Source organism: Corythoichthys intestinalis, chromosome 14 (genome assembly GCF_030265065.1).
Source record: "Corythoichthys intestinalis isolate RoL2023-P3 chromosome 14, ASM3026506v1, whole genome shotgun sequence".
NCBI lineage: Eukaryota > Metazoa > Chordata > Actinopteri > Syngnathiformes > Syngnathidae > Corythoichthys > Corythoichthys intestinalis.
The window spans coordinates 46509911-46531128 of NC_080408.1; the positions used below are offsets into that span (position 1 = coordinate 46509911).

General features: G+C 38.7%; 1 protein-coding gene across 2 annotated transcripts in view; it reads left to right on the forward strand.

Annotated features, from left to right (window-relative positions):
* LOC130930445 (guanine nucleotide-binding protein G(olf) subunit alpha) overlaps window positions 1-21218 on the forward strand; it is a 155703-nt gene that overhangs the window by 80121 nt on the left and 54364 nt on the right. For both annotated transcript variants that reach the window (XM_057858410.1, XM_057858411.1), the window contains exon 5: window positions 7484-7581. In XM_057858410.1, the coding sequence (XP_057714393.1) occupies window positions 7484-7581 (98 nt within the window). The remainder of the gene's footprint in view (window positions 1-7483; window positions 7582-21218) is intronic.

Below are 21218 nucleotides of genomic sequence, written 5' to 3' on the forward strand. Positions count from 1 at the left end.
TATCCATTCGCCAGATCCATATTTGATGCCTAAATCGATGTTTTTCGACCCGCTGTCTCCGCCGTATTTGCCTGACGTCTGCTATCTACCCTGATATGTACAACTATCTTGTCCACACAAAATCAGCCTATTCTCACGAAAGTTTGAAAAACTTTAAGAGCTTGGAGGCTTATAAATACTTCGGTGCTGGTTGGGTGAAACAGGTCCTCGTCCACGAAAATTCGGCAGGAATCTATCTTGTGCTTGGAAAGGTGAGTTACGAAATTTTCAATTCAAAATCTTTTGTTCTTGCTAACATCCACTGTCAAGTCTAATGTATTTCATGTCATTTGTCAATGGAGCTAGGGCTTTTAATGTTTATATGATTTAGCGATAGCACTCTCACTACATACATACGTGTATGTTGTCGGCGATTAGCCTAGCAATGATCTTAATTGTGGTTGTCAGACCAAAACCCTCTAAATATATATTAAATGCATCTTACCAGATATAAAATGACTACTTCATAATCTGTGGTAATCGTTTGGAGCCCAGTTTTCTCGTCGAATTGCAGCAGCACATCTCGCTCTCTCCTCTCCGGGTCTCTCGGAATCCGGTAGAACTTCAAGTCTCTCCGTCTATCTTCTCTGTTATTGCAACCGACCGCCACACACGCCTTCACCATTTTGATTATTAATGTTAACGAGCAGAAAAACACGCCGTAAATAGGAGGAATGTACGTAGCCGTAACAGGTAAACACGATGTGTTGACGGACAATTGGGCGGTACCAGTCAGGAGGACGGAGTTGTGACGTCACGTGGGTAGGGTCTATACATTTAAAGACCCAGTCTTTTTCCAACTGATTCTGATCATCTAAAAGTGACGTGATCAGACCCGGGACATCCGGACATACACACATACACAAAGATGATTCATAATAGAAATGTATATGGCGGAAAACACTCAGGTGACTTGGTAGTTGCGCTCTGAGACCCCCAATTTAGCAAACTTTCAAAATTGTCCGATATACATGTGTGATCAAAATCTCAATTTTCTATTGGAAGAAAAATTTTGAACAGGAGGGCATTAAAAAAAAAAAAAAAAAAAAGTTTTTTAAACCACAAAACCCTATCTGGAGGTGAGAGCACGCGAGAGCAGAATTACAGACGCCATGACTTTAACGAGATATTTTCGCGTACTTACCTTGTTTCGATCCAAAACTCCATGTAGCATGTATCACTGAGTGTAAAGACACAGCTATGAATGGCCACAGCTGGATTTTTGGGGGATTTTATGGGTGAAACATGGTAATATAACAAGGGTCACGATGCAGAAATTGCAGACATCACGGAGTGGTCGAGGTGTTCTTTTTCATATATTTACCCTTTTAAACGTTTTTTTTCCTTCTATTTTTCTTTGTTTGGTTAGATTATTTATCATCTAACGTATCGGAGAAAATGCGACAGTAACAAAGAAAAATACAATTAAGCGATAGTTATGATGTAGATATTGTGTCTTTTTTTACAGACGCCATTTCTTTCATTGTGACATAATTTGTTTAAAACTTTAAAATATGTGAGTGAATGATTTTTAGTCTTTTTTTTTTTTTAAACGAAATATGAGACATCAATTAATGATTCTAAGCTAAAAACGACAGACATTTTGAATAATAAATATAATTACCTTCGTTTTATGGCTGGGTGGAAACAAAAGCGGTTGCGCGATGTCTATAAACGGGTTTTCAGGGTAAAACGGACAAGTTAAAAATAGTTCGGGGGCTTAATGCGTCATGAATCTGCTATGGCAGCATATAGACATATTGTTATGTCAAACACAACAGATGTTTTGGCTTAAAATACAGCAGTTTCTTTTCAAGAGGAGTGCAAGAGCAGAAACTGCTTTTTCAGTCCTGTCTGTGTTTTCAGCCATATATAATTGAGAACTGGCCTCCACATAAGTTGATATCAAATTTTGGGTCATGTAAGCCACACCAAATGTTAATTTTGCAGCATGACCATTAGAGCTGGGAATCTTTGGGCACCTAACGATTCGATTATGATTACGATTCAGAGGCTCTGATTCGATTATAAAAAAATATTGATGCACCCCCCCTCCCTTTAAAAAAAAAAAAAAATGTTTTGTACATTTGTTCCAAAATTGTTCAAAAATCCTCTCACGCTAAACCAAACTACTATTTCAGTATCAAGTTAGCATAGTAACAGTAAACAAATATACAAAAATAACAGTAAATAAAACACTCCAGTCCCCATTCTGTATCAGCAGCTTTAAACTACATTCAATTAATTTAATGTTGTGATCAACTGTTACAGTTGTTAAAATTGCTTCCGTTATTCCATAATTTCCCTTCTGTCTACTTTTGTCAAAGTTTTAAAACTATTTCATCATTCAAAGATAGATTCAAGACAACATTCTGCGGATTTAGGAGTATTTTAGATAAAAAGTTAATTAGGTTCGCTACAACAGAGCCTTCTAGAGAAGTCACTGCTTTAGTACTGCTTTAAGATGGCGGCTGTTTACTAATGCCGGAAAGTCTGTCATTTCGCATTCTCGGTTCATTAATACATGTTCTAACACCGCCTTCGTCTGTTATTTTGCATCTAGTTCTACATATATACGATATCTACTGTAACTCTATGTTTGTAGCAACTAGCAACTGGGCGTTGTTTGTAGCGGCTGTCGGCCGCAGTCAGGTATGATTGTTTTTTTATCTAGCGGCATGAGTTGAACATGATATTTACTCTCGGTCTGTTCTTCATTGCGTCCCAAAGACCGCGCTGACTGTGTTTTACTTCCGTTTTACCTGGTATAATTCAATAATCGCAATTTGGATGTTTGTGAATCCTTCTCGAATCTTCCACGGCCGAATCGCGAATAATCTAAGAATCGGAAATTTCGCGCGCCTCTAATGACCATTATGCCAGATGTTTTTAATTGGCAAAAATAGTCACTTTGAATAGATGACTACCGTAGTTGAATAGTTTACTGACCCCATGTGAAGAAGATGGGGAACTGATACCACAGAATATGTCCACTGTAACAGTGCCAGAGTGTAACAATAGCCACTTAATGATATTTCCACAAAAGTTTTTTTTGCAATTACGTAAATAATGGAGGTCTGCTCTCTAATAGATCTGTTTATTAAAAAAAAAAAAAAGTTATCGGTTGTCTTCCCTGCTGAATTTAATCACCGGATCTGCTGAGAGGATGTCTCCCAGAGCATGTGATCCGTTATCAGCCTCCAGTTGGTAGCTTCTTTGAGCCTCTTTACACAGCGCGAGCGCAGAGCCAGCAAGGAGCGCGCGCGGTCATGTGGTGGTTCCGGGCAATGGGCGGAGTCCGGCCAAGAGCTTTGCGCGACTAGCGATATGCTCGTCCAATCATCTTGAGCAAAGGCAAACACACAACAGAGAGTCCTGGGAAATGTCTCAAAGTCATTGATAAGAAGAAGCGCTTCCCATAATGCATCCCATTGTCCCGCAACAGGAAGCTGACTAAAAAGAAGAAAACCTTATTTACTGCATTGTCCCAAAAGGAAGCCTCTCCGTTTGGGCATTTTGCTTTTTAAAAGCAGACATTTTTATATCACATTCCCGTAGTGTCAATCAATTAATCTAAAATGCATGTTTTTGGAATATGGAGGAAAGTCAAGTATCCAAGATTTGAATCCCACTTTAAGATTTTGGTCTCGCTAAATTGATGCATCAGAGGCCTAATGGTAAACCCAGAGTAGATGCACAAACTGTTTGGGTGCACATACTGTTGTTGGGTGGGCTAGCTCATGCAATACATTAGGGCTGCAGCTATTCATTATTTAGGTAATCGATTACTCTATCAATTAGTTATTTTTAAATAAACGAGTAATCCGCTTTGGAACATTTAATGCGTTGCAGAATAAATGTTAGGAAATGTAAAAAAAAAAAAAAAAAGGCTTGCTAAGATTGCACTTTCAAAAAAACATTGAATGCAAATAAATGTATTTAAGAATAAATTATATTACCTGACCTTAGCCTCAAACGGAATTTAAAAAAATAAATTAATGAGGATCCAAGTACAACAAAAGTAGAGTTGGCTAACTTGCATAGCAAAATTCTGCCATCTTAAATGCTAAAAATTGCAAAAATAAATGAGGATCTAACTGCAACAAAATAAGAATTGGGTAACTTTCACAGCAAAAGTCTGCTAGCTTAAATGCTGTAAACTTTTTTTTTTTTTTTTTACAATGATCTTAAATCATTCAAACACATATTTCCACAAAAAATGCTAAATGTACATATAAACTAAATTACCAATGCAAAAAAAAGTATCAGCTCAAGCAAAAACATACCTTATGTTGGTCTTAATGGTGAGCAGCTGGATTCAGCCATGTTAAATGAGTTATTTTATATTCACGGTTGCCACTGGAGGGCAGCGTATCCACCCAAATCAATAAAACTAAATGTAAACACCTTCAAAACAAACCATTACAACAACACATTACAAACGAATCCTTGGAGCAGCAACATTTGATTCGTTGCCGCACTACGATATATGGTTTCACACAGATGAAAAAAAACGTGTCTGCTTTAACTAAAACCACCCAAACATTTATAGGTTTTCATATTTTAATGAGAATAGTCTGCAAACAATGACAGAAGGAGGAAAATAAGTAAGTGAACCCTCTGCCTAAGGAGACTAATACCCCTTTCCCACTGAAACTAGTGGGTCAAGGCGCGTTTTTCCAAGCCGATGCATCCCACTAGCAATTGGCATTTGGCACCTTTCCCATTGACGAAAAAAGCCACATCTTTTTTTTTTTTTCCACCCGTCTAACCCCCACCCCTCCTCAGCCGTGTGTAAGGTGCGTGACGTCACCACGCTAAGATGCGCTTCGACAAGTGCGACCGAATTCATTCAGTTCAAGGAAGTTAACAATGCAAAGCAACATGGAAGCCTCCTTTCCGTTTGTGTTCTCTGTTTTCATGCTTTTTACTGCCCGCAAAATGGTCGAAATGCAGCAAAGGATCAACACTGTGCTTGTGCTGAGGCAACGTAGGCGACGTAAATTTTGGTTTGAAATTGAAAGGAGTCGTGTACGTCACACAAGGAGGAGAACAGCCTTTGCTTCACCTGTTATGGCTATTGCTAACGCTGCTACACCGACTGTTCGCCGTATGTGGATCCGGGCTAGAGCACATGGTTTTTGTTTTTTGTTATGACACATCACGTACTAGCCTACGTCACCATGTAAATTAGGGTGTTGACTGTTGACCCGGGGTTTTGCTTTCACACTGCATGGCGATCAGAGCCGAGGTGATTTTAACACGGGTCGCTTGGCGGGTCGATTGACACGGGTCGAGGCGGGTCGCTGCACCTTTCCCACTGCCACCAAAAGCCGATTGTTAGCGGGTTGACACAGGTTTTTTGGCCAGTGGGAAAGGGGTATGAAAGAGCAATTGAAACCAATTTTTTACCAAACAGTGTCAGGTGTGTGCCCAATCACTGATGAGTGGTTAAAAGCTGCCCTGCCCACTATTAAAAACACACCTGGTAAGAATTGTCTTGATGAGAAGCATTGTCTGATGTGCATCATGGCTCGGTCAAAAGAGCTGTTTGATGAGCTGTGATCAAGGATTGTTGATTTGTGCAAAGCTGGGAAAGGATACAAAACCATCTCTAAAAGTCTGGATGTTCATCAATCGACAGTCAGAGAAGTTGTCTACAAATGGAGAGAGTTTGGCACTGTTGCTTCTCTCCCAAGGAGTGACCTTCCACCAAAGATGATGCCAAGAGTTCAGCGCAAAATACTCAGAGAGGTAAAAAAAAAAACCCTAGAGTGTCTGCTAACAGAAATCATTGGCACAGTCCAATATCTATGTGACATCAACTATATGTAAAACTGGCTAAGAATGGTGTTCATGGGATGACTTAACGGAGGAAGCCACTGCTGTCTAAAAAAAAAAAAAAAAAACCATTGTTGCTAGTTTAATGTTTACAAAAAGGTACTTGGGCACTCCACAGAATTTTTAGCAAAATATTTTGTGGACTGATGAAACCAAAGAAGAAAAAGAGTTTTTTGTGAGTAACACTCAATGTCACGTGTGGAGGAAAAATGGAACCGCTGAGCTCACCAACGTCAATGCTTCACCCCCATCGTGAAGCATGGCGGAGAGAGCATCATGATTTGGGGCTGTTTTGCTCACTCAGGGCCTGGACAACTTGCAATCATTAATAGAAGAATGAATTCAAAAGTTTATCAGGATGTTTTGCAGAAAAACCTGAGACTACCTGTCTGACAGTTGAAGCTAAAACGGAGATGGATGCCGCAACAAGACAATCATCCAAACAGAAGTAAATCAACTTCTGAATGGTTTCAGAAGAAAAAGTTAAAAAAAGTTCAGATACTTTTTCACACCACTGTATTTTCATTCTAACAAGAATAAATAAAGGAAAAAAAAATGTTGAACTGGCCATCGTGTTTGATCTGAATGGGAGAGCAACATGTGCAGACCGGTGCTGTTTTTGGTCTTCTGGCCTAAAACGTATTAGTCCTAGTCATATTTTAGTCACTTCAAAATGTGTTATGGTAGTTCTCATCAACAAATTTTTTTTTGGTTAGCATTAGACGAAGAATACTTAAACTGTTTTCGTCTGTAAAAAGTCAAAGGTTTTAGTGATTTAGTCCAAAAATAAATAATTAATAAAGGTTTCCAATAATTTCGAATGAACATGCTAAATGCTACTTCTAACGCGAATGCTATGCTGACACTACTAGCTACATTTAGTGTGTGATCACTCATCACATACCTTTTAAGGCTAAAGCAACATTGCATATTCTCTCTTGCCAAGATAAGAAAACAAATCTTACCGCGTGTTTTAAAACAAGCAAGCCTGGAGTGCAGCCTGGATTGAACATAATTGGTTTTTAAGTCTTTTTTTTTTTTTTTTTTTTCACAGGAGACTGTCAGGGTGGGGACATAGGAAATTTTACATGAGCCACATGACCTAACTGGCTACGATGCAGGCTAACTACATGTACAATAAGAAAATGTCATGCATTGTGAACATCTGACAGAAATTATGTCGCATTTCCAGACAAAAACTGGCAATTGTCTCGTTATGTTAGAGTTGTCCGAGACATTTTTTTCCGCTATCCTCATGAAACAAATGTTTGTTGTCATCGTTGACGAAAACAACAATGGTGCAGACAGATGATATAACAATACTTCCAGGATTGTGTTATATGTACTCTCCTAAGAATGTCAAATGTTACTGTGTCACCAAACAATTGAGAATGAAAAATGAATTCGCTGGTGATTTATTAGTTTGATTGAGTCTGATGCCTCCATAATGTTCATGCATTACAGAGAGACGGATACACAATTCTGTGTGTATCCATGTTAAAGTGCCTAAGATATCCATGACTTATTTCTTCCTCCTCTGTAAAATCTAATAATGCGTGATGTGTTTGCTTTGCTCACCGCCGCTTCCTCTTCTGCCCCTTAGGAGTTCTTTGACCATGCAAAGAAGCTGTGGGACGATGAGGGGGTCAAGGCGTGCTTCGAGAGGTCCAACGAGTACCAGCTGATCGACTGCGCACAATAGTGAGTTTCACGTTTCTTTCTACTTCCGCTACGCAAGTTGTAATATCTTATTTTTTCTGGATACGCCGTCTGTTCTCTTTGTCCAAGTGGCTAGAGGCGGAAAAGCCCTGCAATTGAGTGACGTTGTCATGCCATGTGTTTGTGTGTATGTGTGACATTTGCAAAGTGGCCTATATAATGTGAAGGATGTTTGTATTATTGAAAATAAACCAGACGCTTCTTAAGGTTCACCTGCATAACCAGTACATGCAATGTAATCCTTTTTTTATGCTTTACATGATAGATATATCGAATATTACAAATCTGTGCTGTTACAGGCCAAAAGGGTAAAACATAGGTGTGGTTGTAGGTGTAGTTGGTAGGTGCAGTTCATCATCGTTTTTTTCTTTGTGTATCTGTGTGTATGCGTGTGCGTCTGGGATTATAAAGTCTGGAATCGACCTGGGGTGGTACTGTTTCAGGTGTTTAAAAAATAAGATTGGTTATGTTTTCTGTCAGAACACTTAGTATCATTTGCAGTGTACACACCTCTGTTTCTTGTCAGATTTAATAAGAATAATTGGTACAGATGAATGAACTTGGTTTTTATGCGGCGTTGTACACAGGAAAGTTACAGAGAAGTTGCAGGAGAACCAGATGCATTATTGTTTTGGTCTAAATAAAGATAATTCCCATTACAAGCAGTTGATGTGGTTTTCAAGATGTGAAAATTGCTTCGTATTTGGTTTTGACCGTCAGTGCCAGTTTGAAACGCTCTCTAGCTGTACCTACATTTCCTAAGTAGAAGAGCAAAAACCCTATGTGCAACAATTTGTCAATTTCTTCCTTGTACAGCCTATGCTAACCTCCATTGACCATCTATCTACCATGAGTTGCTCAATTCCCATGGGACAAAGGCATATGTAGGTCAGTGTTTTTTGGTCAGGCACCTGTACAGATTTTTAAAAAAAAAATTCAAACAGTTGTAAGATTGCTGACGCTATTTGGAAATACTGATAATGCGTGCAGTGTGTGGCAAGGCGGGAGCTGACGTTTGGGATGGCATTTGCAGCGCCACCAGTTGCCTGTACAAAGAAGATAGCTTCTTCTTGTACTCTGGATTGACTTGTAGGTGAGCACAAGGACATGCGCGTCCACTCCCTATCCCAAAGGTTGGCTGCTTTTATCTGGCAGGGCTTGGTCAAAGGCACACTTAATCAGCGACTAGACTTCCACTGGATTTTCAGTGCAGGACTAAGTGTGCAGTTCGGATTTACAATTTTTTTTCTAAATATATAACTGATCCTTATTGTCCAGAATGATTGCCAGCTACAAATGTAAAATGATCAAATAATTATGCAAATTAGGGATGTCCCCAACCTGATCACTGATTGGAGATCAGGCCATTTTTCAGAGGATCAGAATCTGGTGAAAGGGATTGGGTTTAAAAAAAAAAAAAAAAAAAAAAAAAAGTGACAAAATAATCCAGAAATATAATGGCGTTGCCAAACGAAACAAAACAAAAAAATTTATATACCGCAGCACTCCCTGAAAAAGCGGAAGAGGGGGTACTGTAAACAGTACAGCATTGTAAAATGTTTGGAACTTCTGTTAAAAAAAACTTTTTTGGGTGGATACACTGCCCTCTAGTGGGAACGGTGAATATGACATAACTCCTTTAATGATGGCTGGATCCAGCTGCTTCCTGTTAAGACCAACATAAGTTAGTTTTTATGTGGATTCGTAAATTAGTTTATAGTTATATTTAGCTGTTTTTGTGGCAATATGTGTTTGAACGATCTGTTAAGCGTATTTTGAAAAATGTTAGCATTTTATAGCATTTAAGACCAAATGTGAAGTAATTTCATAACATGCCCAATAGGGTCACAATTAAAGTAATTAAACATTTTCCAACAAATAAAGCATGAAAAAATCATTTATATGTTGTATATTTGACAAAATAATCGCGTTTCCGAAGTTCGAGCCTGAAAGGGGACGAACCCGGAAGTGATACGTCACACCGAGAACAGCGATGGCAGCGCTCCATACGGCCGCCCTACAAAGCCTTTTAAACAATGATTCAAACAGCGATATAAGTGATAGATCGAGCGCAAGCGAGGAGATCCACGTTTTTGAAGAGTTGGAGGAAGAGGAGGAGGTTGATATTTTATGTTGGACCATACATTCGCTAATCAGGATGCAAACAATGTGCCCAGACTACCTGACATGGAATGGAGACAAGACCCATCGAGATTACAAGATTGGTAAGATATAGGCTGTTATTATTTTTTTGATTTGAAGCATGTCAGGTAAATAAACCACCTACTATTGCCTGGGATAAAAGAAAAGTTTTAACGAATCCCCTATCATGTTGTGAAATGAACAGTAGAAGCTAGCGACGTTAGCTTTTATTTACCTGACATGTTTCAGCGAACACCTCCGCCTTCGGACGCTCTGACGAAGGCAGAAGTGTTCGCCGAAACATGTCAGGTAATTATTGCCTTGGATAAAAGAAAAGTTTTCACGAATCCCAGATCATGTTGTGGAATGAACAGTAGAAGCTAGCGATGTTAGCTTTTATTTACCTGACATGTTTCGGCGAACACTTCCGCCTTCGGACACTCCGACGAAGGCGGAAGTGTTCGCCGAAACATGTCAGGTAAATAAACCACCTACTATTGCCTGGGATAAAAGAAAAGTTTCGACGAATTTATAAGTATAGGCAAAATGAACTCAATACAACTATGATCGGGGATTGCCACGAGTTAGCTTTCGGCTAACGTCGCTAGCTTCTACTGTTCATTCCACAACACGATCGGGGTTTTGCCTCGAGTTACCTTTCGGCTAACGTCGCTACCTTCTACTGTTCGTTCCACAACAGTTGGCAGCTCTGCTTTGACAAAATCATCAGTCATCTATCCGAAAATCACACTTACTTTTTTGCAAATCCTTGCTCATAAGCAGACCGGTTGAGGAAGCAGGAATCTTCGAAGTGTTTGTAGAAGAGAACACTACTCGATGATGGCGTGAAATTCATTCGCTTCGTGCGAACAAAAGATGTCCATTTACGTGCCCTGCTATCCTTTGGCCACTCATACAGCTTTTCTTTAGATTGAGAACAATACATCGCCACACAACGCCGTGGCATCTTAGCGAGAAGCAATGCAACAATACTGTTCAATGGCCAACTTCCCTCGCAGTTCTCTGTGTGACGTCATTTCCGAAGATTGTCGAAGAAAAGCATTTTCGTTGTCAGGGGCGTTGCTATGGGTTAAACAAAGAATCTGGAAGAAAAATAAATAAATAAATAAATAATGAAAATATGCTTATAATTGTTTAGCCATTGATATTATTCAAAAACATGGTTGGCCAACCTTACTTCACATTTGGTCTTTAAGCTAGCTGACTTTTGCTATTCGAGTTAGTCAATAGTTCTTTTGTTGTATTTAGATCTTCATTTATTTATTTATTTTTTAATAACGTTTGAGGCTAAGCTCAGGTATTTTAATTTATTTTTAAATGAAAGTGCAATCCTGTATAGTTTGAAGAAACACTCGGGAATTTTTTTATGTTCGCATTTAATGCCCTTTTGAAAGTGCAATCTTAGCAAGCCTTTGCTTTACGTCTCCTAAAATGTATTCTGCAACGCATTGAATTTTCCTAATCCGATTACTCGGTTATTCGAACTAAATAGTTGATAGATTAATCGACTACTAAATTAATTGATAGCTGCAGCCCTACATATAAAGTTCTTGTACCAGATCTATATTCTGTGCAGTAAAAGAGCAGCAAATACAGATCCAACTTTATATAAAGGAATTGAAATTAAATTCAATAAGATGGGTACTATGTACATTAAATGCCTTAGGCTATAGGTGCAGAAACTGTTCACATAAAGCAAGCAGAGGAATGTGCAATGATAAATTTGGGTTATAGAGAATATCAATTTGACCAGGGGTCCCCAAACTTTTTCCTGTGTGGGTCACATAACTTTGCCCTTCTCTGATCAGTAGCCGGGGTCAGTTTGTAACAGAAAAAGTGTGACGATTGCAGGAGTGCCTAAATGTAAAAATGTATTGTTTTTAAGAAAGCCACAATCAAATAACCCTTTTTGGATTCTTCACGGAACAAAAGTAAATAAAATAATAATATATTATATAATAATAATAATAACTGAAAAAGAGGGTTAATTTGACTGGGGATCCCTTTGTGGGTGTGTGGTATAAAGCCGGCGATGCTATGGAGTTGTGACTCTGATCAGAGAATCAACAGGGGACGTTCAGGATTTATTTGTTTCCTTTAATGATGATGAAAGGAGTATGAGATTTATTTTGTTGTATTGTGGTTTCTGTGAATATAAGATAACCATATAACATGTCAGTAATATAATATGTATAACCTATAAACTTATACTGTATTATAAACATATCTAAATTAACAGGAACAACGTTAAATATAATATAAATGAAATACACAGCTTACATAATGCATACAATGCTAATCAATCACAATAATGAGCATACACATTAAGCAGGAAAATAACTAACAATTTAGATAAGTGAATTGGCAAAATTCAGCCTCCTCCATGTAGCCAAAGGGGCCAACGATTAGCATTAGCGATTAGCGCTAGCGGCTAACGGTTAGCACACGGCGGCTAGCGGTTAGCTCGCTCATCAGACCAAAGCACACGGTCCCAGTTGAAGCCTGGGATCGTGTGTATTTTTGTGTGAGACCAAGTTTGAGCTTTTTGGCAACAAACACTCTAAGTGGGTCTGGCGCGCCACGAAAGATGCGCATCCTGAAAAGCACCTCATACCCACTGTGAAGTATGGGGGTGGGTCAGTGATGCTGTGAGGCTGTTTCGCTTCCAAAGGCCCTGGGAACCTTGTTAGGGTGCATGGCATCATGAATGCTTTGAAATACCTGGACATTTTAAATCAAAATCTGTTGCCCTCTGCCCGAAAGCTGAAGATGGGTCGTCACTGGGTCTTTCAGCAAGACAATGACCCTAAACATATGGCCAAATCTACACAGAAATGGTTCACCAGACACAAAATCAAGCTCCTCCCATGGCCATATCAGTCCCCAGACCTTGCTTTGTTGGCAAAAGGGGGTTGTACAAAGTATTAACACCAGGGGTGCTAATAATTGTGACACACATTATTTGATGTCAAATAATTTTTTCTTAATGTGGGATTTTTTTCCCCACTGAATGAATGCACTTGTATTGAAGGTTGGATTTTTCTCTTTTTTTCCATTAAGGTCCCATATTATTTGAATTAAAAAAAAAAATTATTAGAAGCTAAAAAACACATCTTTTTCAGGGGTGCCATTAATTATGTAGGGCACTGTAACTGTGGTTAACACTCTTGTTATGACCCCAATAACACGTTAAAGTTGATTTGAAATGTATATATATTTGAAATATATTACCTCAACATACGAAGTTGATTCGATCCAGGATCTTGTTTGTCAGTCAAAATGGTCGTATGCAGTATTTTCCCATTAGAATACATTATAATTCCATGAATTGGTTCCACAGCCCAAAAACCTCCACTAAATACTTAATAAATACTTTTGGTACTATTACAAATGGCAGTTACACATAGCAAAACAAATAAATTATAAATTAAAATAGGAATAATAATATAATAATAATTCCTGTAATAATGTAACGAATCAAGTTCTAATGTGGTGGACTTTTTATGCTGTACCTAAACACACCGCGGGGCTGATGTGACGGTGAGCAAGAGATCGCGGTTCTGTTTGACTTTCTGTTTTGATCGTGGCGTCAACAGCACTACAGACACTAGGCGAGTTGATGAAAAAAATGATTAGAAACCTGACGAAGCTAACAATTTCTTTGGCGATGTTACCACAATAAGAATTGTCACCTTACCTTATAAAGACGGGCGAACAGAAGAGGACCCCCGGCCTAGATTGACATTCTACGGCCCTATTGTTGAGCCCGTTCATGGATACACACAACCGTGCTTAAATTTTGCTATCATTCACATCTCCATTTCTATGGTAAGCGTCACTTTTTCTTTTTCTTTTTTTTTTCTCCACCCGCACTAAACTTTTTGGATCCAGTGTTGATTTCTCTCACAAGAAAATCAGCCCTGCGTCCGTCCTCTGGCAAAACAAAGAAACTGCGGTGCTGTCAAAATCGTCATATTTCGAGCATGTCGTTGAATGTAGAAACAAATGGCAAGTCAAATTTTACGTCAGATGTTGAAAAGATCGTGTGTCGAAGTGATCGTATGGGGAGGTACCACTGTACTTATATTTGTGACGGTGATTGATCATCATTTAAACTAGGATGGCTTGCATTGAATGATTATGTTTCCATTGACGGAGCTAGATGTCCAATCAATCTCCCAGTCAAAATGGATTTTACTTCTAGCACCGTCAGTGGCAGTCAATGACTTAAATGAGCTTAAATGAGTGCCCTACAAATACGCCTGTAATGTAGCATTATTATATCGTATTTCATGTCTAACAAAGTCTTCCAAATTTAAGCTTTTTAAAATTGAAGTTCACAAATGGATATTTATTTTGTGCTTTTTAAAAATGGGCATACTATGTCAGAACAATTCGTGTAATGCAGACGCACACTTATGATAAAAATGACCCAATTACACACATTTGTCTGTACGTAATGAGTTGTTAATTCATGTCAAAATGCAATCTGTCCTGCCTCGCTCATACAATGCAGTGTCTTTGCGCTGGCCTTGTTCCAGAACAAGAACTCTTATTTATTTAACTATTAACAAAACCTTCATTGTAGTTAAGAAGACACATTAGGTTTATTCATTTTTACCATTTATATTGGCGTGAAATAAAAGAACATTGACGTAAAATACAAAGTAAAACACACAAAAACTGTCATACTGGTAGCACATCAGCCACAAGCTTCTGTGGCTACGTAGCGGGTGATGGACATTATTCATGTCACATGTCATATTTACTCTTTGAACAAAGTTATTCCAACTTTCTAGCCATATAAAAGTGTTATTAGTAGAGCAGTGTTGTCAATGACGCGAAAAGAAAATTCACAAATCCCACTTTTTTTTGCAAGTCTGGTCCAGTTAAATATTTTGTTTTACATCAAGAAATGAAAAATAAATTGAGCTTTTTTGGTTATGTTTATGATCGTTAGATACTTCTTTTGTCCTGCAAAGTTTGTTCCAGTAGTATTAATATAAATACAGTAGAACCTCAACATAAAAACGCATCGACATACAATCCTTTTGACATCCGATGTAAAATTTCTCTCATTTCTCGACATATGACGACATGCTCGAAATATACCGATTTACAAGTGTCCATTTTCGACAATACGGCCCGAATATTTCTATAACCTCGATTGTCCTCCTCTGACCTCCGTTCACCAGTCTTCATAAGTTAAGGTGACAATTGTTATGATTGTAACATCGGCAAGGAAATCACCAGCTTTGTCAGGATTTTAATAATTTATTTTAGAACTTGTGCAACACAACGCACCTACTGTCCGCCGTAGCCGACGCCAATAACAACAGAACATGAAAAGGGAAAATAAAAACTTCCCACTCTTTAGCACTTCTCTCACGCTCGTCTGTCATGCGTGCATTCAAGAACAGCATGCAAAACACAACCACCACATTAGAACCCGATTTGTTACATTATCATTATTATGTTGTTATTTCAATTTGTACTTATATTTTATTTGTTTTGCACAATCCAATTTGGCAGGGGTTTGATTGCTACCAAATCAAATTGGATTGGACATCTATCGCCGTCGATGGCAGCCAATGAGTTAATATTTAAAAGTAAAACAACACAGGTTAAAAACAGGATCCTTTTTTTTTTTTTTTTTTGTCACCCGATTCCGATCCTCTGAAAGTGACGTGATCGGGCGTGATTTACAATCACACAATTGGATCAGGGACATCCCTAATTTTACACCTATTGTTCATATTTTTTTTTCCTCTTCGTACTTCAGTGACCCACATCCAAATTGTGCCAAAACCTTTGAGTTGTGTCACTTTGTGTAAATCCAGCCTTGGTCTTAGGAAGTATTTTATTCTCCTGACTCCTTTTTCTCACACACCGGACTCCGTCGACATAAATTTGACTGCGGGTCAAGTCTTGTGCCGTGGGGTGGTCAGGTGACACTCACATGGCCTTTCAAGCTCCGCCTTTCAGTACACACTTCCTCTTTCTCTGCTCTCAGTGTGCGTGTGTGTGTGTGCTTGAAGGCCTCAACCACTTAAAAAAAATGTTATCAGTTATTTTAGAGTTAGGGTTATTTTAACTCAAAATCAGATGGGGTATTCACATTTCATTTGAAAAAAAGAAATGCGTTGTAATTCTAATGAAAGGTTAATTTAGGAGAAAAGCATTTTCCCTGTGTATGCTGGGACATAGACTTCATAATGTGTTGACGGGGGGCGCGGGGCCGATTCATAGGCGGCTATCTCAGTTAAAGCTGACCGAGTGGAAACACAAAGAGCTTTTTCAATTGAAAATTCTTGTGAATAAATGCTTAAATCCCTGTATTCTTATAGACTCTACTCACATGACATCACAACCACGCCTCCGCGCCACATTGTCCGTCAGCTCGTCGTGTTTACGTATTACCGCTACGTAAATTCCTCCTATTATGGCGTGTTTTTCTGCTCGTTAACATTAATAATCAAAATGGTGAAGGCGTGTGTGGCGTTTGGTTGCAGTAACAGAGAAGATAGATGGAGAGACTTAAAGTTCTACTGTATTCCGAGAGACCCGGAGAGGAGAGCGAGATCGACTGCTGCAATTTGACGAGAAAACTGGGCACCAAACGATCACCACAGACTATGTAGTAGTCATTTTATACATTGTAAGATGCATTTAATATATATTTAGAGGGTTTTGGGCTGACAACCACAATTAAGATCATTGCGAGGCTAATCGCCGACAACATACAGTTTCAAATTCAAGATGTTTATTTCTTCTGCCATCATTATTTTTTGAATAATATTTAGCTGGTACCAAGTGAAAGAAGCTGGCCTCGTCTACGGATCATCAGTTAAACAGGGATGTCCAAACTTTTTGCAAAGGGGGCCAGATTTGTTGTGGTAAAAATGTGGGGTGCTACCTTGGCTGATTTACGTAGAACAATATATTTAAACAATTTTTAGCAAGTCTTTCTGTGTGTCACATTTGCTTTATTATTGTTTTTTTAAATTCATAATTTCAACAGTCTCGCCTTTGTGGCGTTCTCTTTCGACACTCGGGCTCTTGTGAAATACTGCTGCTGTGAAATTAAACTAGCTTCAAGTTGCTATAATTTCTCGCTGCGTATCTTCCTTGTAATGTTGTCGTACATGTCAGCGTGTCTTTGAAAACAGCGACTGTCTCTTTGCAAATGAGGCAGACACAGTTGTTGCGTATTTTATTGAAGAAATAGTCCAATATCCACCTATCCTTGAAGCGTCGGCCATCGCAGTCAACTTTTTTTTATTATTGATTGTCGCCATTTTAGAAAATTGAAAGTAAAGGGTCACACGGGGTAATGTTGCTTAGAGTGCTGCTCTTAAAGTTTTTCAAAGTTTCGTGACAATAGGCTGAGTTTCTGTGGAAAAGATAGTTGTAGATATCAGGGTAGCAGATGTCAGGCAGAGACGGCGAAGACAGCGGGTCGAAAAATATCGATTTAGGCATCAAATATGGATCCGGCGAATGGATAAACTGAAGCTTTTCCACATAACGCCTTCTAGGCAACGCATCCAATGAGTTTACAGAGTCTGAAAGCACCGGGGCTTCCATGAATTGCTCTGTAAATTGCACGACAAATTGAAACCATTGTGTAACGTTGGTGAGTGGGGTCTATAGACCCTACTCACCTACGTCACAAAATGATGTGTCGCTGTATCCGGCCGCCATATTGTCCGTCATTTTTAAGCCCTATTCTCAGTGGTTTCAATTAGTCGTGCAATTTATAGAGCATTTCATGGAAGCCCCGGTGTTATCTGACGCTGTAAACTCATTGGTTGCGTTGCATAAAAGGCGTTATGTTGAAAAGCTTCAGTTTATCCATTCGCCAGATCCATATTTGATGCCTAAATCGATCTTTTTCGACCCGCTGTCTTCGCCGTCTCTGCCTGACATCTGCTACCCTGATATTTACAACTATCTTGTCAACACAAAATCAGCCTATTCTCACGAAAGTTTGAAAAACTTTAAGAGCCTGGACGCTTATAAATACTTCGTTGCTGGTTGGGTGAAACAGGTCCTCGTCCACGAAAATTCGGCAGAAAATCTATCTTGTGCTCGGGAAGGTGAGTTACGAAATTTTCAATTTAAAAAAAAAAACAAAAACGTGCAGATAGCATTTATTTTACGTAATTATTGCGGACTGTGATGCTAGTCAGTAAGCAAGTTGGCGGCCGCCATATCACAAAGAGCTTTTTCTGTTGAAGATTCTTGTGAATAAGTGCTTAAATCCCTGTTTTCTTTATACATATGGACGTAGAACAGTCTTGATTCTTGGCTAAAAGCAAAAAAAAAAACAAAAAACAAAAAAAAAGTGCAGTTAGCATTTATTTTACGTAAATATTGCGATCTATGATGCTAGTCAGTAAGCAAATTAGCAGCCGCCATATCACAAAGAGAGAGAATTTGCGCGAAACCGTTCTCTTCGACTTCAGTCTTTATAAAGAATGGGGAAAGGGGGATGTGACGTATGCTGTAAAGTACATTTGTGTTTTTTTTTTTTATGTGGCAGGGTTCTTGACACCCTCCTCAAAGTTGATTACTGCCAGTGAAAGCGATACAGACCCTTTTAGGCCATAACAGAGGTGTCATTGAACTAGTTTTCAGTCGACATATCATCACAAATGTGATGAAAATATTTTATAAAGGTTGAAAAGTTCCCTAATGTTGCTTTAAAGTTAACGATGATTGAGAGGTCTGTAGCTTTGATCTTTCCAGAGAAGCTTGGTAGCTCTACGGTCAAAGTGTGTGTGTGTGTGTGTGTGTGTGTGTGTGTGTGTGTATGTGTGTGTGTGTGTGTGTGTGTGTGTCAGTCATCGTTAAATATGCATAAGTGTGCTGTGGCAACTCATTGTGGAAGTGAGAGGATGTTCTCAGCAGCGTGAGTGGATTTGAGTGGTCTCACTATAAAGAATATAATAAAGACAAGCATTTCTCTACGTTATTCTTGTTTTAAGATAATTCACATTATGAAGGTGGCACGTTGGGACAGAAACATGCTTGGAACTTTTTTTTTTTTTTTTTAACAAAAAAGTTTTTTTTCGGTATCAGATAGGGACTCTGAATCGGCAGATTCTCAAAATCAGGTGACTCTGGTGTAAAAATACGCGATCGGAGACATCCCTAACGCAAATGTTTATGCCAGTGCAGTCCTGTTGTGCTTCCTCATACCAAGTGTGAGTCAACCTTCCACTGAGCAAACCGGTTCCTTCTTCTATCAAGTGAAGGATTAGCAGTTGAAAGAAATGGAATAAAGCCTGTAAAAACAGTCAAAAACGTGGCCTGGATGTAGCCACCGTACGAAAAGTGGGCCCTGCGTGTCTTAACCTTCACCAATCCCTTTAGAGGTACTCACCAAACCCCTGGGGTTCAATCGAACCCAGGTTAAGAACCACTGGTCTAGAATAAGTGTGGCTGACAGACAACCACAACCCTCCAGCTAAATCACCGTCAAAATTGCACTTTTCTTATAGCCTGCTTGCTGTCTTTAATGTTTGTGTTTCATGTTAGTTAAAAATTAAGTACGAAAAATTTCCACGGACTTATATTCCCAGAAAGCATCACGGCAGAACCGCCCTCTGGACAGGAAATAAGCGCGAGCCAAAGAGCGTGTTCCCATCGACGCTTTTGGAATCCATCGATCTGCCCTGTGCGTTGCACATTTCTATGTTTTAACAGCACAGATATGTGTCTGCCAGTTGATTGATCACCAGCTATTTTCAGCCGCAGCAGGATTGGTTCCATTGCGGAGCGTTTTGGACGCATCATAGACAAAGTATTGGGACACAAATAGCAAATGATATATTCATACATAACTGAAATGATTCACACCAGTACCGTAACAGCAAAATACACGCACATCTGGCTTGCTAGTGACAAACTAATTTAAATTCAATGACTGGATGCTTTCATCGTCAGTGGCTCCGAAAGAGTTATTGTTTGATTCATTAATCATGTTGTTTTCTGAGGGCACTTGAAGGCAGTGTTCGAGGGAGAACGACCAGTGATTGGTTGAAAAATTGGAAGTAAAGGTCATGCATATGAGTGCGGAAATCAGTTACCTGTATAAGAGGTGTTTCAGACATGTGATTCCTGGACATGTTGAATTGAGAACTGGCACCTCTCAACTCATTTAGGCTTCCAGAACCATTAGACTGCATCATTTATAGACGTCGACCAATATGGGATTTTCAAATGCCGATGCCAATACCGATATCTAAAAAAATGTTCGGCTGATTGCCAATATCCAAAGCGATTTTGTAAGCCGCTATTTGAGGCCGATATACTTTCTTTTAATGCATGTAGATTATAAAGGCATTTCTTAAAAAATGCTTCTGCTTCAACAGCTTCAAATTTACAATGCTGACCTGAGACTTAATGGATTAATTCGGCCTTGTGATACCAAGTCAACGAAGCCGGTAAGAAAATGCATTATTTTCAAATAATTAAACCCACCAGGATGGCACGTTGATATGTAAAAAAAGTGAAACGTTTAGAGAATCCTACCCATGCTAAAGCTATTGCTAATGGAAATGCCACGCTAACGCTACAAGTTACATTTAGAATGTAAGGATCACTCAGTAAACACCTTGCATATTCTCTCATGCAAGATAAAAAAAAACCTTATTCAATACAAATACAATATTTACAGAACAGGCAAGCCTGAAGCCTCCTGTAGCAACCTGCCTTTAAGCTGCTGTAGGGTCCTTCTGGAGTCCTACCGATATATCTATATATATATTTTTCCAACAACTGCCATTAGCCGGTTGACAACAAAAATAAGTCAATAAAAAAAGGATTTTGATCAGGCATCTGTGTGCTGACTGACACACAGATGCCTGATCAAAATACTTTTTTTATTGGCTTGCATGTTGGAGAAATATATCTGACGAAAAAGCAGTTTTTCCTCTTGCACCCCTCTTTAAAATAAACTGCTGTATTCTAAGCCAAAAGAACAATGTGTTGATAGAACAATATGTCTATATGCTGCCATAGCAGATTCATGGCACATTAAGTCCCCAAACTATTTTTTACTTGTCCGTTTTATACTGGAAACCCCCGTTTACAGACATCCCGCAACCGCTTGTTTCAACCTAGCCATTAAAAAGTAAGTAATCGCATTTATTATTCGAAATTTTTGTAATTTTTAGCTTAGAATCATTAATTGATGTCTAGTATTTAGTTAAAAAAAAACGACTTTGAAAAAATAATTCACTCGCATATTTTTAACTTTTAAATCAATTACGTCACAATGAAAAAATTTGTGTCTGTAAAAAAAGTCACGGATATCTACCTCATAACTATCGCTTAATTGTATTTTTTTTTGTTACTGTCGCATTTTTTCCGTTACTTTAGATGATAAATTATTGATCCAAACAAAGAAAAATTGAAGAAAAAAAAAACACGTTTAAAAGGGTGAATAT